General features: G+C 36.4%; 1 protein-coding gene across 5 annotated transcripts in view; it reads right to left on the reverse strand.

Moving 5' to 3' along the window:
- The window catches only part of LOC144445451 (focal adhesion kinase 1-like), a 57,131-nt gene that overhangs the window by 11,682 nt on the left and 17,679 nt on the right, over positions 1-27,770 (reverse strand). Inside the window, exons 2-18 of one of the 5 annotated variants that reach the window (XM_078135000.1) lie at positions 26,410-26,537; positions 23,036-23,211; positions 20,835-20,922; positions 19,776-19,918; positions 19,070-19,124; positions 18,044-18,184; positions 16,389-16,466; positions 15,569-15,673; positions 13,242-13,289; positions 8,210-8,327; positions 6,202-6,243; positions 3,644-3,680; positions 2,929-3,002; positions 2,251-2,402; positions 1,791-1,881; positions 885-985; positions 52-167 (exon numbers count right to left, since the gene is read on the reverse strand). In XM_078135000.1, the coding sequence (XP_077991126.1) occupies positions 52-167; positions 885-985; positions 1,791-1,881; positions 2,251-2,402; positions 2,929-3,002; positions 3,644-3,680; positions 6,202-6,243; positions 8,210-8,327; positions 13,242-13,289; positions 15,569-15,673; positions 16,389-16,466; positions 18,044-18,184; positions 19,070-19,124; positions 19,776-19,918; positions 20,835-20,922; positions 23,036-23,211; positions 26,410-26,493 (1,649 nt within the window). In that variant the 5' untranslated portion in view covers positions 26,494-26,537. Of the gene's footprint in view, positions 1-51; positions 168-884; positions 986-1,790; positions 1,882-2,250; positions 2,403-2,928; positions 3,003-3,643; positions 3,681-6,201; positions 6,244-7,248; positions 7,300-8,209; positions 8,328-13,241; positions 13,290-15,568; positions 15,674-16,388; positions 16,467-18,043; positions 18,185-19,069; positions 19,125-19,775; positions 19,919-20,834; positions 20,923-23,035; positions 23,212-26,409; positions 26,538-27,770 lie in introns of all 5 variants that reach the window. The other 4 variants (XM_078134999.1, XM_078135001.1, XM_078135003.1 and 1 more) reach the window with 4 other exon arrangements.

Here is a 27,770-nt window from a genome sequence, read left to right on the forward strand (position 1 = left end):
TATAAATGTCACAGTTTCTGTTCAAACTATCAAGTTGACAGCATGTTTTACCTATGTACAAATTTCTTGCTTTCTAGATATGACAATGCTGTACTCAGTTGATAACAAAACAACATCAAGACAGCCAGGTCCAACTCATACTTGCGAGTCTGTAAATAAGTCCTCATCTGAAAGGGAAAATTACATAGCAACAATGTCAATATACATGGCAACACCATAATGATACATAGTAACAAAGTTAAACATAGAAACATAGTAACAAAATTATCATACACAGCAATAAATTTGGAGGCTAGTAAGAGCAACAAAGAAATCATATACATAGTAATACAGAAAAATCATGTAGGGTTTTTAAAACCATTTTATAATACTGGGAACTTACAAACTTACACATAGCAACATAGACAGCATCCATAGCAACCAAGTTTTCATACATAGCAACATATTCATCATACAGCCACCAATGTACCATAAAGAGCAATCCTAAGGCTCTGATGTCCTTTTATCTTCAAATCATTTTGAAATTACACATATAGCATCACTGACACCATTCATAGCAACAAAGTTTTCATACATAGCAACATATTCATCATACAGCCACCAATGTACTAATCCTCTCAGCAACTGATCTACAACCATTGCATAATATGAGGAACTTACAAACTTATAGACAGGGACATACTGGGAGATACCTGTCATAGCAACAAAGGTTTCGTGCATAGCAACATAGGTTACATTCATAACAACGATGTTTTCATATATGGCAACATTTTCATTATACATGTGCCAAAGTACTATACATAGCAATTCTCTAAGGGCCAAGGGTCTGATGTACAAATTTGAAAATACATCATGATACAAGGACAATCCATCTAATATCTCACCTCTCCCAATGGTGCTAACTCCATGACAATCCACTTCGGATCCGACGTACAAACACCTAATAATTTTATAATGTGTGGATGATCAAACTGCTTCATAATATCTGGAAGGAAACATACACAGTGATTATAATATCTGTTGTCCTTCCATTGTCAAATTTTTTTAGTCAGAGTATATTTATTCCTGTGAGCAGGGAAACCAGCCAAAATTGTGTTGTATGCTATCATATGGAGGTGGAAAACCCAAAACATGCATGTACAACATCTGAATACAGTTATAACATCTCACAGCAGATGTAAAGTACTTTATACGATTTACTCTGATTAGTTAGAAAACAACACCAAAGACAGATTTGTCATGTGCATTTAATCAATACAACCAGTGACAGGTAATCATTTACAAGTGGAACTTGTTACAACAGGGAAAGTAAACAACTGAATTGGATTAATAAAATTTGGCACAGCATGTTGGAAGTACCGTCCCCTATCAAATGATATATAATATTTGGCTCTTTCCTTCCAACATGCTACACTAAGTGTTATTAATTCAATTCAGTTGTTTGCTTTCTCTTTTTGTAACAAGTTCCACTTGTCAATACTTGCCTGTCACTGGCTGTAATGACAATAACAGGGTACAGTTACAAATGATTTCTCATCAACAGGGGGAACTAGTATATACTAACTTTTGTATACTAAATCTATACTTAGGGCATTTTCTGACCACAAGAGGGTGGGCTTTCATATCCATCTCTGTCCTACTGGGCAGGAATGGTAACAGACAAACCATCCATTGATAAGTCAAGATGTACTAACAATTAACTTCATATTATTTCAATTTTGTGAGCATTCACTACAGGATTGACCTCTGACCTCAACTATGGGGAGATACAAAGACTAACACAAACGTACATGCTTCTTCTAAAAACTTCTCTCCATGAGCTTCTACAGTTGAACCAGTCACTTTACATGTCTTGACGGCTACGGCTAGTGCATCATTATCCTAAAAGGCAACAAAACAATTCATAAAAAATGCAGAGTAACCAAAATGATGATTTAAAGATTGCTGTTTACAGTGACACGGACTTACAAAGTACTGTCCCTATGTTGTCATGGTAATGAGTAACACCCCACCATGGTGGTCATAGTGTAGTGCTATTTAATGGTTATTTGGGCATTCGTTTTTTTCTTGCCGATGTATTGAATCAAGTCTCAACTCCATGGGCAGCACACAATCCTCAGGGAACATTCATCTACATATAAAACTAGTGATCACACAACAGAATCTGAACTCTCTCTCTCGCTCTCTCTTTCTCTCTAATACTATGATTCATTCTAAGCACAGGATATCAAGTGATATTTGTAAACTAACCTTTTCATTAAAAGTTCCTTTGTAAACATCACCAAACTGACCCTCTCCAATAATGGCCTCTAGTTGGACATTTTCTCTCTTTATTTCGTAGTCTTTAGCATCAGGCATTGCATAGTCATCATCATCTACTATCTCAGCATAGTCGTCATGATCTAAAAAAACGAAAAACAGATTTAAGATAGAATACATCTTGGGGCGAATTTCCCTGAAAATCAAAGTTCTTCAAATCTCTCCAAACCTTGCCATATGAAAGCTTGTTACGGTCCTTTTGAAATATATAAGAAACTTAGAGGGTCACCATCTTGTTGTCAAGGACATCAACTATCATTTATTTTCCAATGAGTTACAGTATTTGGCGGCTATATTGGATTGGCAGCCATATTGGATTTGGCAGCCATATTGGATTCTAAAATGGGTTAATTTATTATCATTTTGACCTCTATTTCAAAACTTTGCATGTTGACCTCTCACTGTTTTCCTTGATTTTAACTGGGGATGGTTTGGGGGTTTTCATGAGCAAACTAACAACAGAAGTTTGAGACTTTTTATCTGTGAGGTGTGCATATTGTATTAAGAAGTTTACATAAAGTGTGACCGTAAGATTTTTTCCAAATTTTGAGTAATTCCTTTTATGACTGAATAAACTTTAAATATCAGTAGCTGTTTATTTGCGCTTACCTGATTTTGCTGATGGCCTCTTTTTCATTCTTGACATTCCACCTAGTGCACTCCTTGTCACAGAGACTTGTGAGCTAGAAATAATACATAGCAACACAGTTATTTTACATAGCAACAAAGATGACATACATGGCAAGTATAGCAATGATATACCCATACATAGCAAGTCATTGCATAGCAATATATCTACATAGCAACAAAATTGTTTGACATGGCAATTTTATATATTCATACATAGCAACGTCAATTTACATAGCAACAAAAATTTCCCATTGCAATGATATATCCTCACATAGCACGTCATTTTACACAGCAAGAGCTGTTTTACATAGCAATGATATATTCTTACATAGCAACAGTCATACTACAGTCTTGATATATCCATAGTTAATAAAATTGTTTTACATTGCATCATCATCACACATAGCAACAAGTTGTCCATATATATCAACAAAACGTTTGTTTTCACCAAGCCTAAACCTATGCCCCCCCCCCCCCCCCCCCCCCCCGTCACAAAAATGATTGAGCACACATGAATTAATTTCTTCATTCAAACATTTGAGAATCGGTAAATTCTGGGTTTCTTTAACATCAATGGCAGAAAGGGTTACCTTGAGCTGTTAATGTCAACAGAGAAATAATCTAAAATCTGAACGGTTTTTGAAAGTCCTGTATTTGAAGAAAGGTAATTTATGGTATGATTTGAATGACTTACTTGTCACCAGGTAACGAAGGTAGAGCTCTGTCGATATCTGAAACCAAAAATCACAATATCATACAGTTTACAAATGTGATAAACATATCAAAATATACCATTTTTACACTTGACACTATTTGCCTCTAAACATTTTACATGATATAAACAAAATATCCACCATATATTTAATTTGTCATCTTCAAATAGAGATCAATAAATTCTACTTAATATATACAATCTCTTTTGTGTCTGTTATCTCAGAGCAGTATTTTATTTTCATTGTTTAAATATAATATTTTTTTGTATTTTCCTATCTTTGAGTGGTTCATGGTGTCTGTGTTCATCACAGCCAGTACCGCCACCCATTCCTACTCCAGGGACCACCAGCTAGCACAAGAGAACATCTTGGGTAACCACCCTAAAGTCGGTGCATGTCCCCATTTTTGTTCTATTTCTGTTCTGTGTTTAGCATGACTTTCTCTTGTTCTGCTTACAGCAGCATGTAATGTTTCACAGCATATGCAATACTAGTAGTCAAGTTATCAGAAACAAAAGATTGTACACTTTCACCACTGAGGGCACTATTCAGAAACAGGTTTGTGTTGTGTTGCGTTGTCTTGTCTTGTTTTTTCTTGTCTTGTTTTTTCTTGTCTTTTCTTGTCTTGTGTTGAGTTGTATGTCATGTCATGTCATGTGGTGTTGTGTTATTTTGAGTTGTGTTGTGATGTATTGTCTTGTGTTGTGCTGTGTATCTTATGTGTGGTTTCTTACACAACATGCAAGCCAAGTTGTACACTTTCAAACAGAAAATGTGTGATACTCCGGTTGCTCAACGTCATGACAACAGGTACCTACATCACTTTTTCATTGCTTGGAGTATGAATTAAAACATCCAGAATCTCCATTTATTCTTAAATTATGCTATATGGGTGTAATCATATCATTCTCCAATATTTTTAAATAATTACTCTCATAACATAAGGGGTTTGCCATTAATCGTCTTCAACTCATAGTGACAAGAACCCTTAACTCACTCATATTTCCCTTTGCTGGACAAAGAAAATAGTGACAAGGCTCCTTAAGTCATTCATATTTTTTCCATAGCTGGATGAAATATATAATTTAGGAAATAGTGAAATATTAGGAAATAGTGACAAGGCCCCTTAAGTCACTCATATTTTTCCATAGCTGGATGAAAAATGTTAGGATAGTGAAATATTAGGAAAGTGACAAGGCCCCTTAAGTCACTCATTTTTTCCATAGCTGGATGAAAAATGTTAGGATAGTGAAATATTTAAGCAATAAACCACCCCCTGGGGATGGTATACCAAGAGGTTTTGACCAGTGAACGAAATATATGCACGAGCGATAGCGAGTGCATATATTGAGTTCACTGGTCAAAACCGAGTGGTATACCTTCCCCAGGGGGTGGTTTATCGCTATTATATTATACCAGTATATTGAAAATATCGGAAACAAGATAAGAACTAACGTTTTCTCGTTTCATATGCGCCTCTGTGTCTAATTTGCATAACAATAACGCTGCTTTTCAAGACAGCTGATCTTGGCCTCAATGTGAACGTCGTGCAGCGACTGGATTTATTTTATCTGCTCGTCGTTTCTAGGGATAATCTGTACATTGATCGGCTCATTAAAAGTGCACAGTGATGAATAAACAACCTGTTTGACTCAAGGTATAAACTTGAAGTGGTTTATTAAATACAGCGTGCTTCGATCGTTCCCGGCCGAATTCGCGACTCGGTGAAGTGAGACGATAGGCATGGCGGCAGGTTGATATTTACAATGTATTTATATTACTGGAAGTTACGTCAGTAGATTTTCGGGTTTGAGGATTTCCCTCTCGGATTGATGACTGATACTCTAGGACAGGATCCCAGACAAATTTCTATTTAGATTAATGGTAAGTCGGCCAGTGTAAGCTCTTTCACTTGCTTCATTTTTATGACAGGACAGGACAGCTCACCAATGTTTCCACTCCAGCCGCGCCGAGGCTGGGACCGCGACCGATCTCGTGCATGCCTAGCGCCTTGACCTTAGTACATGTAGTAGGCGATGATTTGAACAAATACGCGATGACTGGGTTGCTTTCGAAATTTCCTTCATAATTTCTCATAAAATATTGTCTCATTGAGAGAAAATCCTCCTCTGACAATTCGAAGAGTTCACTATCAGTATCACGGCGGACTACAACTCAACGCTCGGAGACGAACAAAATTTGGACGCGTGCCAGCAGTGCATTATCGTACCAGCAGTGCATTATCACTCGTTTTAGACGCGCTAGCTCTATGTCTAGACCAATCAGATCCCTCGATTTCCACCATCAATATACTGGTATAATATAATAGGAAATAGTGACAAGGCCCCTTAAGTCACTCAAATTTCCCATTATTGGATGATGAAAAATATTGGAGAATAATATGTAGACATCATGTGGTATTGTATATACCAGACAAGAAATAATTTCATATCGGTAAAACTATGTCCTAAAAAGTAAAAACTGCATACATCATACACTGCATTAGTGCTGTTTGTCTAGAAACAATAATCAGTCTCACCAAAACGGGAGTTACCATCGTCAGTATCATGCAGAGCAGTAGCTAAGAAGAATTCAAATAAAAGCATAAAACAAATACACGTTTAGTAGGCAGGTGCAATCAGGCAAGTTAGGATTAAAACAAGACTTGATTAAATCCACAATAGCTGTGACTGTTGCCACTATTTCTGTTGTGTCCATGTTGACTTTCTCTTGTTCTGCTTGTATTAATACACGAGTTGTATGCTAGTTATCAGAAACACAAAAGATTGTCCATTTTCACCACTGAGGGCGCTATTGAGAAAACATATTTTTGACTGACACGAGTGTTGGCCATAATTATTCGACACTGCAAGATATTTTTTTGTGATGCACCACAGTCATTTCATAGCACTTTTTTGACGGTTTTCTGTATGAAGCATTTTTTCAATTCACCCAATTGCGTCATTTGCAATTTCTGACATCATTAGGACTGAAATGTCCTCCATGAAGTGCTGCCTATTTTAATTGTCAGTGGCGGGAAACACTTTCAGTTACAGCTACTGTGGTTTTAAGGATGATGCACACAAAAGACTGGTCACACTAATGATTACCAGGAATCTTTAACATTTAGTCTAATTAATTATGCATGCATATGCAAATGAGGAAATGAGCAGCTAGCACAGTTGAAGCAGTGTGGTTGCTAAGACACGTAAGATCTAAGATGTCGATTTTATATAGATGGGAAAACTGGTTGAGTGTACATATATACCATACATAACAGTGTTTTTGTTAGTGACTTTAGGCATCAGGTAAAATAGAAATGGAGATGTTTCCAGTGAAATTTTGATGCAAGGGCAATCTTGACTTATGGAACCCTCGTAAATTTAGCAAGGTCTGTTCACAAATATTTTACCTGCATACCATCTTAACAAAAACACTGGTATGAAAAAAAAAGTTACTCAAAAAATACTTGTCATAATGTGACAACATACTACATGAAGGGATTAGTGAAAACTTATAAAAAAATTGAACTTTGACCTTAGCATTTGACCTCATGAGAAAATTGGTGAGATGTGAGATTACTTACAAGATGCTCTTACAATATCATCAGTTCTCCGTGGTAATGCAGTGGGTTGAACTGATAAGATTAGATCATGTTACTATGGCAACTAAGATGAGTGTGATGTCATGTGAATTGACTTAGTATACTACATCATTCACTCTTCACAATTGTCACTCTATCTCTCTACCCATCTGTGTGCACTGATTTGCTTGTCATATCTGTTTATTTCTCTATCTGTATCTGGCTCTCTGTTCATCTGTCATTTTCTGTCTGCCTCATCATGTCTTCCGACAGGCAATCAGTCAGTCAGTCAGTCCCTGTCTGTCCAACAGTCTGTCTGTCTCTGTCTGCCTGCCTGACTCTCTGGGTCTGACTGTCTCTCTCTCTGTATCTCTCTGTCTCTCCTTGTCTCTCTCTTCCTCTATCTGTCTGTCTCTCTGCCTGTCTCTCTGTCTCTGTCTCTCTATCTCTCTCTCTGTCTGTCTGTCTGTCTGTCTCTCTGTCTCTGTCTCTGTCTGTCTCTGTCTGTCTCTCTCTCTCGCGCGCGCGCTCTGTCTCTCTCTCTCTCTCTCTCTCTCTGTCTCTCTCTCTGTCTCTCTCTCTCTCTCTCTCTCTCTCTCTCTCTCTCTCTCTCTCTCTCTCTCTCTCTCTCTCTCTCTCTCTCTCTCTCTCTCTCTCTCTCTCTCTCTCTCTCTCTCTCAAACTGATGTCATTATCACAACTATGTGTTAGTATAACACTGCAATCACCACCAATATAACACTTCACATCAGTATACACAAGACACACTAAACCACAACATTTATAATTACTAATTCAAACCACGAAAAACACAAGGCACTGTGAAATATATTCAGACATTTATACACATGTAGTAGTACACAGAGACAGAATGTCATAGAAAGAAAAGAAGAAGTCTGCCTTTGAAAAAAAAAACATTTGAAATGGATGAGCTGTCATGTCAGTGTGACACATATTGTCCTACCTTGCTGTGGACGTGCAATAAATGATTGCTGTGTACTAGATGCAATCCGACAGTAACCATCAATCAAATCGGCCATATCATCCGCAATGAACACAGAAGGTGTAGTAATATACACAGCCTAAAACAAGAAAAACGTTTGTATGTGAAATTGTCATTTATCTGACTCAATAAAGGCCCATGATTCAATCCCAGGTTGTCGCATTTGTGCTAAGTTTGTATGTGAAGTTGTCATTACTTGATAAATTAAAAGCCAACAATTCAATCCCTGGTTCTTCCATCAGTGCTAAGTTTGTGAAATTGTCATTTTCGGACTCATTAAAGGCCCATGATTCAATCCCAGGGTCTAGCATATGTTTTGCTGAGAACCAACTTACCTATTCCGCTGCCAGACAACTGTCTTTCTTACACAAATTCTAATCCTACTCTGACCTCTGACCTCTGACCTCTGTCACTATCATACTGGGTCTATGTGACCTTTGATGACCCTGGATTGTACATCCTGGTATTTTTACTTGGTATAAAGGGATCCTGACCAAAGAATTCAAATGACTTCAATAGTTTGTCTAAGTCAGCTGACAAAACTGTACAATCAATCTATGTTGTATAAACAGTTTCACAACAAGTCTGTTTGAATGAAAGTCTGCAGGGAGTTCAAGTTTAAGTTGATATGGAGTGGTACCAATATTGGACTGAAAGCACCTTCCTTGTTTCCACTTATACGTAACCACATGCTTCAACTTCTGATTACATAAGCTTGTGGTTACATAAGTGGAAACAAATACACATCTTTCGATCTATATATAACATGACGCAATACAAAAAGAAACAAGAATACATTCTCGCAAACCAGAGCTGTTATTTGTTCCGCGACACTGCGAAATTGGACGGTGCCATAACAGAGGGTGTGGTTTACGATTATGCAGGAATAAGAACCGGAATATAATGTCGACCTTCTGAAGTACCTAATCTAATTATTCATTTAGGTGACATGACAGGTTTAAGGGCTTATTGCAATTAGCTGCAGCAATATTATATTTAAGGTCAGGTGATCAATTTTGACACTGCCTGCTGGAAAATTCGACAGAAGTGTGACGCACAATAAACATCAAACTTTTGTCATGTTGAATCTCATTCAAAATAACAGTAATTCAATGCAACTATCATTAGCAGTTATGTCATCTTCAAAAGTAGGGTGGCAACATCCACATTGTGCATCATTCTCATGTTGAATTTAATTCATCTTCATAGAACAACATTTCTTTCTGCTTTCATTTCTGAATCAAAAAAAATCTGCTACGGTCTGCCATATTGATGTGACCCCTTAAAGCTGTGTATATGAAATTAGACCCTCTAAGCTATTCATTTTTGCATTCAACTTGACAGATTAGATCTGATGTCTTATTCTGAAGTCTTATTTAATATACTTGTGTCGACTTCAATACAATTAGATTAGGTGCATGAGAAGTTCAACATTTTTATTCCAGGCCTAAAATTGAAGTGTAAATGTGTAATTGAAGGTCAATGCAAACAATCTCAGAATATTTAGGATTAGACAGTGTCATCATACATATGGAACTTGAAAAGCAAAATGCATTTATCTATTTCTATGCAACACAACTTCAGATTAAACAAACAAACAAACAATTCAAATCACATGTGTGTGCACACATAGTTCTGGACACTTGAACCACACAGTTAGTAAGATGTGGTGTGACTGTGACTCTGACATTTGACATTGATTACAAAGGTCAGGTCACAGTGAGTTGGTCAGTACACATAGTTCTGGACATTTGAACCACACAGTGAATGTGATGTGATGTGATGTGATGTGACTGTGACATTTGACCTTGATGACAAAGGTCAGGCCACAGTGAATTGTCAAACAGTAAAATAAATTCTTGTTGGTGAAGAACCTAAAGCCCTGTAACTCCTGTAACAATGTGTATGTGTAAAGTATGTATTTTCACACAACATGACAGCCACATTGCACAATCACACATGTATGCTGGTTAGTATTTCTATCTTTCTGTGGAGTAAAGAAATAGCAAATGACCAGGGAAGAATTGCCAGACAAATTAGGAAGTCATCCCATATGGTTCCTCTAAGTCACTAAGCGTTGGAAAATCTGAAGTCAAGGCAATTACATAGACAACATCAACACACAATTAAAGTGTTAGTAACAGCACATCATAGAAACATGCATGCTCTTCAAATCTAGTGTTCAATATCGGCCACATAGCATCATATTTGGACATAAACTCACAATGAAATGTAAGTACATACATAGCGATAAACATGATGATGTCAAATTAAAAAATACTAAAACGTTAAAAGGACATTTGAAAGAAATTTTGTCAAATGAACACAGAAAGCACATGAAAAGACATTTATGCAAATTAATATATTCATAGATAGTTTAACACATACAACCCAGGTTGAACCAGTTCAGACAAAAAAATATGGGTTTTATACCCCTGTCGTTTTACATTATGACAATTCACATCTACATATTTCTTTCTGTTTTGCTGAAATGTGAGTCAAAACATTTAAAATTATCATTTTTCCCAATTTTTCATAAAATATGCTGGAGATATAATAGTATTATTCTCCAATATTCTTCATTCAGCCAGAAAATACCTGTCACCTAAGCCAGAGGGTGCTGTCAGAGCTTGTCTATCGACTCAAAGTGACAAGGCCCCTTAGGTCACTTGTATTGTTCACGGCTGAACAAACCAAAATTTGGGGGAATAATACCTAAAATGGTCAAAACACAGGATATTTGTGAATGAAATGTACTGGAAACAGCAAAAAAAAAACAATACAATGTAAATATCATCAACACATGGTGATAAAATTTCATGATCAGCATTGTTTCTCAAAATCAATTTCCTATCGTAAGGAATTGATGTACTAGGACCAACTATTGAATAACATTATTAGTTTTTATAACATATTAGTTTAGAGTGAAATCTCATTCTTTCAAACAGCAAATGTGAGGGTGTATAATAAAGATACCAAAGAGTGCACCTTTTAGTCAGAAAACAATTGCCAAAATGTGATGCATAGCAACAGAAAACAACGACCATAGAAATGACTGACAAAATGTGATGCATAGCAACAGAAAACAAAGACCATAGAAATGACTGCCAAAATGTGATACATAGCAACAGAAAACAATGACCAGAGAAACGACTGCCAAAATATGATACATAGCAACAGAAAACAAAGACTATAGAAATGACTGCCAAAATGTGATGCATAGCAACAGAAAACAAAGACCATGGAAATGACTGCCAAAATGTGATGCATAGCAAAAGAAAACAAAGACCATAGAAATGACTGCCAAAATGTGATGCATAGCAACAGAAAACAGAGACCATAGAAATGACTGCCAAAATGTGATGCATAGCAAGAGAACTATTAAAGACCATCAAAGCTGTGATGCATAGCAAAAGAAAACAAAGACCATAGAAATGACTGCCAAAATGTGATGCATAGCAACAGAAAACAAAGACCATAGAAATGACTGCCAAAATGTGATGCATAGCAACAGAAAACAAAGACCATAGAAACGACTGCCAAAATGTGATGCATAGCAACAGTAAACAAAGACTATAGAAATGACTGCCAAAATGTGATGCATAGCAACAGAGAACAAAGACCATCAAAGCTGTGATGCATAGCAAAAGAAAACAAAGGCCATAGAAATGACTGCCAAAATGTGATGCATAGCAACAGAAAACAAAGACCATAGAAATGACTGCCAAAATGTGATGCATAGCAACAGAAAACAAAGACCATAGAAACGACTGCCAAAATGTGATGCATAGCAACAGAAAACAGAGACCATAGAAATGACTGCCAAAATGTGATACATAGCAACAGAAAACAAAGACCATCAAAGCTGTGATGCATAGCAAAAGAAAACAAAGACCATAGAAATGACTGCCAAAATGTGATGCATAGCAACAGAAAACAAAGGCCATAGAAATGACTCCCAAAATGTGATGCACGGCAACAGAAAACAAAGACCATAGAAACGACTGCCAAAATGTGATGCATAGCAACAGAAAACAAAGACCATAGAAATGACTCCCAAAATGTGATGCACAGCAACAGAAAGCAAAGACCATAACTGCCAAAATGTGATGCATAGCAACAGAAAACAAAGACAATCAAAGCTATGATGCATAGCAACAGAAAGAAAAAGACCATAAAAATGACAGCCAAAATAAGATGCATATTTGGCAGCCATATTGGATTTGACATGACCTAATTTGGGTATTATTTTGACCTTTATCTTTGATGACACCAGACTTTTACAATTTATTTAATTTAATGACTTGAGTCACAAAGTACTGTAGGTCAGAGCTATGATTCCACTTCATTCAACAATGATCATTTAGCAGCAAATAATCTTCTTTAAAATACATGTCAAACAAGTGTTAACAGTGCTTGAAAGATAGTGCACAACCATGCTATGCAAAGTTCTGTCAAAAACGGATTTTGAATTTATTTGAACAGTGATCTAAAATCAAATATTGGTTTGAAACCAATTTTGCTGTATGAGGAATCAAGGGCATGTACTTTGACTTGATTCAGAGTTTATGTGGAGGACAGGGTCATTGTAGCATAGTGGTACAGTAAAACAAACTAACAATTTTAGTGACACTGTTGCATAATTTATAGAAAAACAGTGCAGCAATAACAGGTGACATTGATTTGTAGCACAGTGGCACACAAAACAAAGAATGGAAATTGGTGACGTGTAGCACTGTGGCACAGAAATAGAAAGTGGCAATTTATTTATAAAATTGTAGCATAGTGGCTTACAAAAACACAGTGCGGCAATTATATGTATTGGTGACAGTGTAGCATAGTGGCACAACAAACAAAAGAGTGGAAATAGGTGACATAGTAGCATTGCGGTATAGAAAACAGTGTGGCAATGTTTTGGTGACATTGTAGCATTGTGGCGTAGAAAATAAAAGAGTGGCAATTTTTTGGTGACATTGTAGCATGCGATACTTACTTGGATACAATGTGAACACTTCCCATGAGAACAGTAGTTGCAGGGAAACTAAAATAATATGGCATGGCTTGGAGTTAGAAATTATCTTATATCATGCAGGGAAAAATAGAAGTCTCAATTTTACCGAGAATGACATGCAGTAGGTCCTTTCATTGATCAGGGACATATTGTTGTGTGACTTATTTCCCATTGGTGTTAATATTAAGAACGAATACATGCACTATTTTACCCTACTACTGTCAAATTTCAAAAAAGTTTTGGGGTTTATCAACTTACGTATGATTTTCGGTGATAAATAACCCCTCAGTAACTTTACTCAACTTTGAAACATTTGTTATAAGAAGCTCTGCTACACTTGACATGTGTTCAGCCATTTTGGGCATTTCCTGCATGGGTCTATGGGACCAGATGCTGACATCTCACTTACAAGACAAAGAGATGGTGATAAATTTGATGTTAACATCAGGGGGTTTCCCATAAACCCTTGCAGGAATAATGTCATCACCGGGGAGCTTTTCCCATACACCTTTGCAGGAAATCTCCAAAATGACTGAACACATGTCAAGTGCAGTAGAGCTTCTTTACAAGATTTCAAAGTTGAATAAGTTACCAAGCTGTTATTTTCTCACCCTAAATCATTAAGTTGATAGCGATTATCAAAACAAATGTCTTGGTGAAACCAGCCCAGTAATGATTCCCTATAGTTTTGAGATGACATCACTTGTGATTCACACTTTCCTAATATGCATAAAACACCAGATGTTTACCACACTTAATTTATTCCCAACCAATGAAAGGTAAAGGACAATCATGAAATGAACACCACATTACAAATACAAGCCATGCATGGATGGATGGATGGATGGGAATCAAAACTCCTGGCCTCAAAATAAACAATGAGAGAGAAGGCAAGAAGAAAAAACATGCTAGTGACAATGCTGAGTTTTACATTCACAGAGAGTACTATTCACTTCAGCTGTTTTTAAAAAGAAATATCCACCTTTAGTTCCCCTACATTATGCTAGAAAGTCAAAAGGACTTACAGAATCATGGAAGATCTACTGTCTAAAAGGCACACGAAGAGATTTTTAAATTTTATAATATTGATAATTATTATCATAAAAAATTTAGTGAGGAAGACAATCCATGGATGATTGATTTACTGGGAATGAAATGAAGCGATACCGATGTTTTTGGTTGAGTCTAATTAAAACACACTCTACACCAGGTTCCTGTTAACTTGCTATTTTAATACAAACCCAAGTAAAGATTTTAAAAACACAGCCACACTAAAAGGGGACATGCTAGAGAATTTTCTACAAGTTTGCAACAGCAGTACAATCTATTTACTACCTTCAACTATATCCCCAAATCTTACATTATACCATATTTTCTTTCTATATGATCAAACTCTTTCTATATTGTCAAAGATTAATGTAAGCTAAGAAAGTCAACATTTGTTCTTTCAGGGGGTAATTTTTCAGATAGGTTGCATTTTTGTTATTGAAATTTTGCATAGTACTGTTGCAAAACAAAGTATTCACTGGGTTGAACAAGAGTGCTTATTTTTTGTGCCTCATATCATGACATTCATTGACGAAAGTTTTATAATCACGCATAATGAAAACAAATGAATACAAACAGCAACAAGTTATCACTATGGTAAAAGAATGTTATGTTGTAACAATACAAATTGTCGACACTACTCGGTTAAAATGAGCTTAATTTTCCATCCAATAACTCACTTATCAAGTTACAAGGAACATGGAGGAGGTTTCAATATGTCATATTCCAGTTACAAAAGTTTCCGCCATTTCACAGGTAACGCATCACAACAGGGTGCCCCAGAGTTGTCAAAACGATGCATGGTTAAAATATTCATCATGGTGATGCAGGAAACAGTGAATAGATCATTCAATTCAGGACCTTACAGTAACTGTTAGGTATGTTTTAAAAACAAGTAGTCACTAGAAAACTAGTACAGCCAAAACAACATGAAATATGAGTAGTAACTTTGTGTCTGTTTATGCTACAATCCTTAACTACTTTGGCCCTCATTTCCAGCCTAAAAAAGGGCCTGCGAACAGCGCTAATAGTGGCCAAAACATGAAATCTCTTGTCTTTAGGATAACCGAAATATGGCATATTTAAATGACCAAACTTTGACATTCTCAGCTTACTGAACAATCTAAGCCAGCCCGCAACAATACCAGTACGATTTAAGCTGATATTTCAATTTACTGTAAAACCCTTCATACTTACTAAAGAAACCCATCATTTAGTGTGGCTGTTTTATCTATAGTAACATGATAATATTTGTAACTTACTTCGTTAGCACCAGCTATTTTGAGTTGTAGGATTCCCTTTCTTTCATTTTCAGTTGCAGTGACTTGTAAAGATACCACTTGACTAAAATCTGCCATGTGTGTTGGCTATAATAAACAAAAAATTACACATGATGCTCTTCCACATCAATACTTGGTGTTCTTACAAATCTGTAACAGTAACTGAGTATGTCCCTGTAAGGCCACAGTAACTGAGTGTGTCCCTGTAAGGCCACAGTAACTGAGTATGTCCTGTAAGGCCACAATAACTGAGTGTGTCCCTGTAAGGCCACAGTGACTAAGTATGTCCTGTAAGGCCACAGTAACTGAGTGTGTCCCTGTAAGGCCATAGTAACTGAGTATGTCCTGTAAGGCCACAATAACTGAGTGTGTCCCTGTAAGGCCACAGTAACTGAGTATGTCCTGTAAGGCCAAAGTAACTGAGTGTGTCCCTGTAAGGCCACAGTAACTGAGTGTGTCCCTGTAAGGCCACAATAACTGAGTATGTCCCTGTAAGGCCACAGTAACTGAGTATGTCCTGTAAGGCCACAATAACTGAGTGTGTCCCTGTCATCAACCATTAAAATAATTATCCATCATATAGCAAATGTAATATGTGGGTTACCATGGTAACTGCTGCACTGGTGCATCATTACATTTCACTCTATTCATCTTTCACACAGTACTCAAAACAATGTTACCATGGTAATCAGTATTCTAGTTTAACTTACATCACGACTAACTTTTCATTTTCTTCATTTTTTCAATTTTTTTCAATTGCCCAAGAGTGGAGGGACAAACGCACTCTAATGATGATACTTACATTTGTAGCTTTGTCTGTGAGACAACTAATGCCATCTTTAGTTGATATCACAAGCTCTACTGATATACTCCAACCAGTCTGTTAAGATAACACAAGATAAACTTTATTATCACGTAATATCAAGAAATGGGACAAGTATAGAATGGTACGGTGGCCACTAACAAAGTAAGTATAGAATGGTACGGTGGCCACTAACAAAGTAAGTATAGAATGGTACGGTGGCCACTAACAAAGTCAGTATAGAATGGTACGGTGGCCACTAACAAAGTCAGTATAGAATGGTACGGTGGCCACTAACAAAGTCAGTATAGAATGGTACGGTGGCCACTAACAAAGTCAGTATAGAATGGTACGGTGGCCACTAACAAAGTCAGTATAGAATGGTACGGTGGCCACTAACAAAGTCAGTATAGAATGGTACGGTGGCCACTAACAAAGTCAGTATAGAATGGTACGGTGGCCACTAACAAAGTCAGTAATGGTACGGTGGCCACTAACAAAGTCAGTATAGAATGGTACGGTGGCCACTAACAAAGTCAGTAATGGTACGGTGGCCACTAACAAAGTCAGTATAGAATGGTACGGTGGCCACTAACAAAGTCAGTAATGGTACGGTGGCCACTAACAAAGTCAGTATAGAATGGTACGGTGGCCACTAACAAAGTCAGTAATGGTACGGTGGCCACTAACAAAGTAAGTATAGAATGGTACGGTGGCCACTAACAAAGTCAGTATAGAATGGTACGGTGGCCACTAACAAAGTCAGTGATGGTACGGTGGCCACTAACAAAGTCAGTAATGATAACGGTGGCCACTAACAAAGTCAGTGATGATAACGGTGGCCACTAACAAAGTAAGTATAGAATGGTACGGTGGCCACTAACAAAGTCAGTGATGATAACGGTGGCCACTAACAAAGTCAGTAATGATAACGGTGGCCACTAGCAAAGTCAGTATAGAATGGTACGGTGGCCACTAACAAAGTCAGTATAGAATGGTACGGTGGCCACTAACAAAGTCAGTATAGAATGGTACGGTGGCCACTAACAAAGTCAGTATAGAATGGTACGGTGGCCACTAACAAAGTCAGTATAGAATGGTACGGTGGCCACTAACAAAGTCAGTATAGAATGGTACGGTGGCCACTAAAAAAGTAAGTATAGAATGGTACGGTGGCCACTAACAAAGTCAGTAATAATATCATGATTATGTACATAATATGACAGAACTCCACAGCCTCACAATGGATGGCAGGACATACAGAAGTTATTTTCACTCATGATTAAATATTATTTCCCAATATTTTTCTTCGTTCATCCAGGAAAATATGAGTGACCTAACAGGCCTTTGTCACTATGCGTTGCTAGTTGAGTAGTGACATCCCTTAGGTCACAAGTATTTTCCGGCTGAATTAAGAAAAATATTGGACAATAACATAATTATACCAGCACCAGTAATATCAGTGATGCAGATACGCGTTGTCATGACATAGACGCACGATGCTGTGATCTAGAACAACCAGAGTGTATATTCCATAATTTTTGTTCAACTTGGCTTGTGCATGGTACAATACAGTATATCCTGCAACAGTATTTTGATGAGTGATAGAAAACAAGTTAAAAAGTCAAGTCTATGTATATCCAGGAGATACTTACACCTAAGGCACATTTGAACTTCTCTTGGTCAAATCTTGTTACTGTCGCTAGAAGTTCAAAGAATTTATAAACACAATGTTCCTCTGAAAGACCACTGTAGTGTTTAAAGTAGTGTAATATAAGTTTACGAAGATTCTTGGGCTGAAAGAAAATACAAAAACAGTTTAAATTATTATAAATATGTCAAAAACCACTACCAAATGTTACTTTGATTATCCTTTTGTTCCAAGTACCTGTATACTTTGCCTTTGCCCATACATTAAATGTCGCTGGAACTTTCCAAACTCAAAGTATTTTATCACTACTTTTTAACACATTGTTTTAATATAGCCATCAGTGATTGGCTTAGATCATATCACATGGTATGGACTATTGACCCATAGTGACCTCAATTTGCATATATAGGGCAATATTCATTTCCTATTTTCCCTAGGGCACTATTACAGTAGCACAGTAGTTCTACTGGTTATTTGCTTTGAATCTGGAAAGTATATTTGCCAAAGAATATGATGTGTTATAAAACACTTATTACCTGGCCTTATTCGGGCACTAGTCGACACCATATTACCACTCATGCTTTCAGCATTGGGAAATAATGGTTGCATAACAGTTCTCGGGTAATAGATGTCTACTAGTGCCCTCATAGCCAGGCAATAAATGTATATAATATCATGCAAATTTTACTCAATATATCATGGCGAAATTCGTTTACATGAAAATTCCTGCCTGAGCATGTCTTGTGAAGAAGAAGACGGCAGCCATCTTGATCACACAGTATGTTACCAGAATTTCAATCCTGAAGTGCACTTCTTTGACGAGCAACCATGCAATTGGTGGTCAATGGTAGCAGTGGTTTGATTGTCAGCCATGCATCAGCTCCAAATTTAATACAGCTTAGTGAAGATCAGGTACTATTTCTCTCCATAACCAACAAACCTGATTTTACAGTGCAGCATACTCAGGGGAGCATGGCTCGGGGAAACTGTGACAATATGCAAATATTATGATTTTGATATTTTCTCTTACCTTAACATTTTCTAGAACAACTTTGGGTAAAAACCTCTTCATACCAATTTCTTTTCTGAATTGACAGGAGAATGATTTATATTAGCATGACTTACAGATAGACAAAAAATCATTTAAAACAGGGTAATTTTTGTTATTTTGTCAGGAAAATTGTAACTTAACATCTGCTAGAAATATTCTTTAGCAACTGCAACAATATTTTGACAATGTTTTGAATAATACAATGTTTGTCACCTGGGACAGTACTTGACTGACTGCTGGGGTAGGGGATGGAAGGGGTCAAACCTTAAACTGAGCATTTACAATAAAATGCTCTCAACATTTCTTTTTCCTCGTGTTTTGAGTGGAAAAAATGACTAGAAAATGAAACTCGCTAAAGTATGTCAAAAGGTGTGTACAAGGCGAAATCTGTGTGAACTTGTTCATAAAAGACAAGAGAGAACATAATTATGCACTTTCTATGACTTACTTAGGTAGCAGAAAGTGAGAAGATGCCATTTTATGACTTACTTAGGGGGTTCAAAGTGAGAGGTTGGAATCTACATTGTATATGACATAAATTAAGTGGCAGATGTTTATCTTGGTAGTCAGAAGCAATCAGGTGGGAGAAGTTATATTCTTAGACACATCAAAGTGTGTTACAATCTGGACTAAATTCATTTCGATACTTAATTTAATACTGTACAAGAATTAATGAATCACTTACTCTAGATATTCAAAATTGGCTTTTTTATCCAATGCCATCTGTGGCATATCTTTAAAAAATCTCCTGATTTCCAGACATCCCAACTGAATTGCTATGTCTTGGTCTACAGTCTCTGCTATGTGTGCAAGATAGTCATTACGAACCTAAACGAAAACATCAAAAGATGGTCATTAAGAACCTAATAGAAAACATCAAAAAAGATAGTCATTACGAACCTAATAGGAAACATCAACAAGAAAGAATTTGTTACCATAGAATCATTGGCCAAATCAAATGTCCATCTTGTGCAAGAAACTGCCATGGCAAAATTGATTAAAAACTTCAATAAGAAAGTCTCTCATTCAGTCATTATGATCAGTGCTAAAGAAAGACAAAAGATTGTATAAACTGGCCACTAGGTGTAGGAGTGCTATTGAAAAGCAAATTTGGACCTAAAAGTCAGGGGCACAGCATCAGAGTAACTGCAAATACTACCTCGTCTCATTTCAGATGATTTCATTTTTAGAAATTCATGGAGTTGTTTTATAGACAAATTTCATTGACTGATTCGTGTACTACCTACCATGTGTATCGCTATTAATGATAACCGTTTATTCCTCATCTAAAAGGAAATGCCACACTTTTTCAAAAACTTTGGATTCTGGAGAGTCAATTCATGATTTCGCATACCATAAATTTCATGCGATTGGCAAGAAACCAAACTGAAACTCTAGCAGTGCCCCACTGTTTCTTCATGGGACTTACCAGACATGTATATGCATTACATGAACAGTGATATTTATGACTATTTGTATGTACTAAGCACTGAGGAGTCATGAATATTCATTGCTCATCTAATACATATGCATGTCTGTTAATACCCATGATGCAACACTGGACCACTGCAAGAGAACAATAGAGGTGAAATAGAGTTTCAATTTGGTGTTTTATGTGATGACAAATAATGAAATAACTCTCCCAAAGTTTATGAAAACACTTTTATTTCCTGGAGACACATTCCCCTTTGTGGTCAACCACAATAAATATTAAGAACACGGAGTATCACAATCTAATACATACCTGATCATAGAAATAGAAGAACGTCACTTTATCTTTTTCAAACATATCGGAAAAACTCTTTGGGAGGTACCTGATCCGAAGTTCGTACCTAAAAATAAACAAATACGATCTTTACAATCTCAAAGATATAAATTCAGTGTAATTTGAAGATTATAGACACACACACTTATACAATAATTTGATATTTCAAAAAAATACACAAATCGAACAGAACATTTTTACAGATATCAAAAGACTAAATAAAGACCTACGTGCATGAACTGAAAGCAATTACAGTGTAACTGTAGCTACAAAATCATGATATTAATTATCATACACTTATTGCCTGGCTATGCAGGAACTACATGTAGTAGACATCTATTATCATGAGAGCTGTTGTATAGCAACTATTTAATAGTTTCTACATAACAGCATGAGGGGTAATATGATGTCGACTAGTGCCCGAATAAGGCAAGGTAATAAGTGTTTTATACCACAACACATTCTCAAACACATATTCTTCCTCTAGTCAAAGCAAATCCCGACTAAGATTTCTGAGCTATATGAATATTGAACATGAAAATACAAAAATGTAGAACAAAAATACATGTAGTTTTTATATGCAAATTGAGGTCACTATGAGTCACTAGTCCATACCACATGATACGATCTAAGCCAATCACTGAAGGATACATGAACATACACATAATGTGTTATAATAAAGGCTATAATCATAAACTGTTATTGATTATATTGAGTCTATGTGTAAAAATCATATTTACACACAAGAGTACACAGATATAAATGTCTTTAGTGTAAGTACTTATTCATATTATTTATAATCGTTAAATTCTACACGAAAATGAATGTTCATAGACTCTGGGTTCATAATATCAAATTATAATTTCTACTCACTCAAAAAATTTCATGGAAGCAAATCGCAATTTTTCACTGACGTCAACAGACAAGTCTATGTGATATTTAAATTATATGTACTCTTGATCTTTTGCTCTGTTTTTGCAGAGATTTGGGTACTTCAGTAACTGAGGGGGTGGGGTGGGGCGGTGGTGGGGGAAATCTTAAACCTGTACGTATTTGGATATATTATACCACAATTTCAGTAGAAGCACTTAAAATACCAAGGGAGCTGAGGTAAATTTTACCTACTTATTGGCCTGAACAAAATTACTTTACAGAACACAGGATGCAAAGTGTAGAGAGTTGATAGAAGATATCACTAAATAATGCACGACATGTAAGTGACCATTACTTATATGAGATAGACAGGGTTCTTGTACAATGCATACAGATAGGTTACTTTGGACAAGAAATGTCTAGACTACAGTAAGACCTCATCGCATTTCTTTGGACTTGTGAGTCGCATTGCAAATGATACTTAAAGTCTATATTTCTAATCATAGCATCTTGAAAATGAGGGGTCAGGCAATCAGTTCAGAATTTTACAAAGTATATGTGTATGAGTACATATTGATGATACTTTCATTTCATAATTATAGTTTGAATGACTTTGAAATGATAATTTAATGTGGCCATATGAACGGGGATTGGGTATATATTTTGGATTTTTAATTTATAAATCAATTTTATCATGGCTTCTGACTTAAAAAATCAATGTGAAACAACATATACCGAGTCCTTCTTTGTAACTCAATAGTCAAAAAAGCTAAAAAAAAGTGTAAAATGTTTGTTATTGTACGTACAATAACAAACATTTTACACATTTATTAAGCTTTTGCAATCAAAAGGATTAAGTACAGCCACCCTAATATTCTTGCAGTTTTGGATTTGGATTTCATACGATACTGGTAATTGAGCCTTCGGTTTTCTAACATAGACGAAAACTATCAATGTGGTAGATTACCCAAGTGGAGGATAGCAGTTCCTCTGTTGTACGATTCCAAACACTTTGTGATTAACATAGTGTAAACATTGGAAGTCTCAAAACAGTACACTGCAAGTTTATGGAACTTGAACTCCCTACTAAGACTATAATTAAACCAATGTCCATTCAATAATTTATCACTGTTGTATCAACATGTTGTGACAATAGTTTGTGTCTATCTTCGAAAACTGAAAGTCCAACTACCACGATAATATATATTCCTGCCCAGCTTACTTCCTTCTGCTGTATAACAACTGGTACAAATTGTAAAAACTTCCAAAAAACACAAATTCTCAACATTTTCATTGTACATACATACCTCCATTTTCCTTCAGGGTGTAGACTTTCATACTTCTGTCGTACAAATCCTACTGTTAAATCTTGGTGTATCCAGTACTGGCTTTTGGTATCATCATGACTAAGTCTAACTCCATAGCAATTCTGTAAAGGTCTCTCTCCTGCTGCTAGTCTGGTCACCACAGCATGGATTATGGTCTACAGGGTAGACAGAAAATGAATTATTGATAACGGTGCCGGTGACACATTTTTCTTCTAAGAATTTGGTTCCCACTCAAAAACTTTCGAAGTGATACATTGTAGTTTGGTCTATTTGTTTGTAAATAATTAATCCTCTTTCTTCCAAAGGGATATTTGTTTGTACACAAGTAATTAGAGAAATGAAGTTGCCTTGGTGTTTCACTCATTGGACACGATGTTTTTAACACAAAAGATGTACGCAATTCAACAATAACAGATACACGACACAAACAGCAGGATCCTGTACCCAATCACATTGAAATGTGATAAGCATTGCTATTCTTTTCACAATGAAGTAGAAATAGGCTTCTGCTGAAAACAGTACACATGGACTTGATGACTTTAATGGCTTCAATTGTTTACTTTCCAACTGATAATCAACATGGTAACATGTCTGCTTCCAAGGAAGGTGGCAATCACTCTGAACCAAAACAAACGACACAAAACGATGGAAATAGAGGTAAATAAAGCATTTAGCCGCTTTCACCACATCAGATTTTAATCAGATTGGTCTGCATGGTGCCACATTAGTTCATTTCTCAGACAAAAAGTAGCAAGAAACAGTATTCATTTAATCTTGCTATCTGCAAGTGTGCAGCATGTGCAGTTTCTTATTGGTTTCTGCACGGTTGGACCAAACAGAGTGAGTGAACACTAACCTGCAACATGCTGTATTTTAACATCTTTTGTTTTACAGGAACACTGTTCCATACACTAATGTATGAAATGACGCTCATGGTGTATATACGACATTGAAGGTCAAAGGTCACACACAAATACATTATGTTTACCTTCACATCATTCAGTAAGGGGACTCCAAAAAATGTTAAATTTAGAGAGGATACCTAATTTACATAAATTTGCATAAAACAAGCTGTGTTTTACAGAAAATAATGTATGAATCTTATATTCATATAAGGGAACCTATATTATTACTGAATTAAATCAGAATATGTCAGTATGTTTAAAGTTAGAGATACACTTTTTCTTGCACTTACAGTAGTGATAAATTTTATCAATGCCAGCCAGCTGCTGTACTGGTTGGGTTCAAAACAAGGTAACTTATAGTGATTATAAGTGGTAGAGTTCATTCATATCAACTCTATAGTGAAGTCTCACCAAACCCAGATGATTCTACAGCTTACATGTACAAAGTTAAGTAGGCAACTACAGTTACGAACCAAGAGTATTGTATGTTTCCTGGGTTTTACGACATCAATATACACACTGGGAAATATGTATTGTTTACAAATTCTCCTCTGTGTTACTACGGTTACAAAACTTAAACTTGGCACTTGTATAACATATTACTTTCAGAAATGTTCTGGTACCTCGATTATGCTAGGATTTGCAGGAATACTGTTGGAAGATCTGTTTTTGCTGCGAGAATGGGTGTTTATGGATTCTACATGTACACTGCAGGTGCATAATTTATATGAACAAAATTCTCTACTCACATAATCAAATCATGAATTTGGTCAAAATATTCCATCCTAAAGAAAAAACTCAACCTAAATAAGTACATACACGTAAACATACAGTCATTGACATCCCAGCTGTATCACTCAGAGTCAGACATCAAAGCTACATGTACATCATTCCCGCTGTCTTTACAATGTATGTTTCTCAAGCAAGACATTGGATGCCAGCCAGTCCACGACAGTACAAACTTAAAGATGATGCCAATGAGAGATGAAGGAATGAACATTTCTGAATTTCTTCCCAAAATTATTTCAGCAGTGAGTAGAAATTTCTATTCACATCTCTGTTGTTATTCATACATGTAGATACAAATGTAGCACTGCAACAAAGAATGGTAATTTAAACAAATGTAGTCTGCATGGAGGCACGACTGTACATTGTGACTGTGTCACACATTTGACACAAAACAGTGTCATGTTACAGCAATAACGTTGAGTTGGTAACAACCACTGTTTACCACGTGTACGTCGGACAATTAAAATTACACAGATTGACAGACCTGGCCAATGTGTGACCCTTGACCCCTGCAACCATGATATCCACATAATTGGGTCAAGAACATAAACTAGATTTCAACTGGGTACCTGACCTGGCCAATGCTACGTGACCTCTAACCTCTGTAACCATAGTAACAACATATCTCAATCTGTGAAAGTGATACATCAATACTACAAAATCATTGTCACCACACTGCATATAACAGAAACTGTCATACTCATTTGTATTTCAAAAATCAAACAGAATTTTCACTGTGATTACAAATCTCTTGTAAAAAGATATAAACAAATGATAAAATGTTAGTTTTCCTAACTATACTTTTATCTCGACATTATTTATGGTAATTTACTTTTACTGTTTGTAACAAATCAAACTAAGGTTCTACTTTGCTCACATTGTATGATCAAAATATTCTACACTAAAAAATATGCCAGCATTAATAGGTAAACATCACACTTTCATTAGCCGAGAGACTTTTTTTTCTTCTTTTTTTTTGTCGTTGACCGTTTAAATCTAATTATCCTCCACTGGAAATTATCGCTAGATTTGAAATTAAGCGATGAGTCTCTCAGCTATGTCTGCATTGATCCTTCAAATGTGGGGAGTACAAATGTACTATAAATACATATTTTACAATTCATGTAACAACTAACATTGTGTGTGTGCCTGTACTAGGAAGTTGATATGCATGAGCTGTATTGTATTTTCTATACATTTCACTAGATATTTTGGTCATGAAGTATTCATGGTTGAGAACCCTTGTAAAAAGCTTTGGAAAAAATGGTTAAATTCTACCTCCTTACAATACTGCCATGACAGATTGTGTCAGAATTACTGGTAGGGGTTACAAGTAGAACGAATGGCAAATCAGCTAAATGTAGATTTTACCTATACTTGCCATCCTCAACAAAAACACTGGTACGAAACTCTGCTAGAGTAACCAGGGAACTCAGGCAGATTTTTACCCAAATTACATATACTATCCTTAACCAAAACACTGGTAGAGAACCCTGGTAAAGTAACCAGGGAACTCAGGCAATTTTTACCCACTTACATGTACTATCCTTAACCAAAACATTGGTAGAGAACCCTGGTAAAGTAACCAGGGAACTCAGGCATATTTTACCATCATTGTAAAGTACACTGGTTTTTGGCTCTCCGTGTGTGATAGCTTACCTTGAATTCTGTTGTATCTCCACATTTGACTGAGTTAAATCCACCATTGGGTTGGTGAACTCTTAAAGTTGATTTCTCTGACATTTCCACTTTGTAATTAAAATGACAACAATCATCAGAACTTGTACCTAGAAAATACAGAAAAATGTAACTTGTAATTTAAGATCAACACTGAAAGGGGCATTATGATTAGACATGCAAATTTAGGAGAAGAAGTAACTTGACATTATTTGGGTGAGAGAAGGATACATACATTGTAAAGCTCATATACACTAGTAATACATACATGTTTACATGTACACATGTAGCTGTGACAGGATCATTGTCGGTAAATTTGACTATGCCCTACATGTACATGTATGTCACTGTACAGAGGTCACGTTAAAGGCCCGTATCGACTATAAAAGGAGGATTACAGTAGGGACGCTCATTTATGCAAAGCCTCTCGTACGCCTAACATCGCCTTGGTGCTCCAAGAAAATTGTCAAAATCACGGCTATTTCCCGAGCATTTACTCTAAATGTATCCCAAAATGAATTATAAATATGTAGAAGAGGTGCCTGTGTGAATTGTTTTGTAAATTATGATGATTTGGGAGCGAAATTTGATGTATGTTGTCATGTGGTATGTGGCGAAATGTTAGGTTAGAAGCGTCCAAACAGCTGTCACTCAAATACTGTGTAAACGTTTGCGTAACTCCCTGGGGGGTTGGTAGTATCTCGATAATCAATTCGCTAGATTATTTACCTCTACCTACCATAATAACATAACGGTAATGATCAAATCAGAAGTACGGTCCGGCGACAAGGCAAAAGTATACAGTGGTAGAAATGTGACTATTTTGTGTTTGTTTGTGTGTGTGTGTGTGATTGTCTTTCTGTTTGGGTTTTATTTTTTGGTAATGGGAGTACCATTTACACATACAGTAGAAAACCAATTAGAAAGGTGTTTTGATCTCAAATTCGAATAAAATGGCTAACAAATGACAACACCGACATACGCAAAACATGAACGTGTAGTTTAGGTAAGGTACACTCTTTTTGGAGGATGTGGTGGCCCTGAAAAGGGCCGTTTGGTTTGTGGCTTTTCAGCTGTTCGGTTAGACCGAGCTTACGCCCAGCTATGACCTCTGTACGGCACACCGGGTAAATTTGGATAAAGAGACCGTACCTGCGAAGTGACGCATTTAGGCATCATTTCCCTATGACTGATGGCAACATCATCAGCCTGCATTAGTTGCTGCTTCCTATGTAAGTAGCGTGGATCGTTCCACGCATTTCTTCGGTCGAGCATATTCCAATACTTTCGGTAGAGCCGATGGCGAACCAAAACAAGGTTCCTGGCCCATACCAAGCCAGTCT

This window comes from Glandiceps talaboti, chromosome 14 (assembly GCF_964340395.1).
Source record: "Glandiceps talaboti chromosome 14, keGlaTala1.1, whole genome shotgun sequence".
Lineage (NCBI taxonomy): Eukaryota > Metazoa > Hemichordata > Enteropneusta > Spengelidae > Glandiceps > Glandiceps talaboti.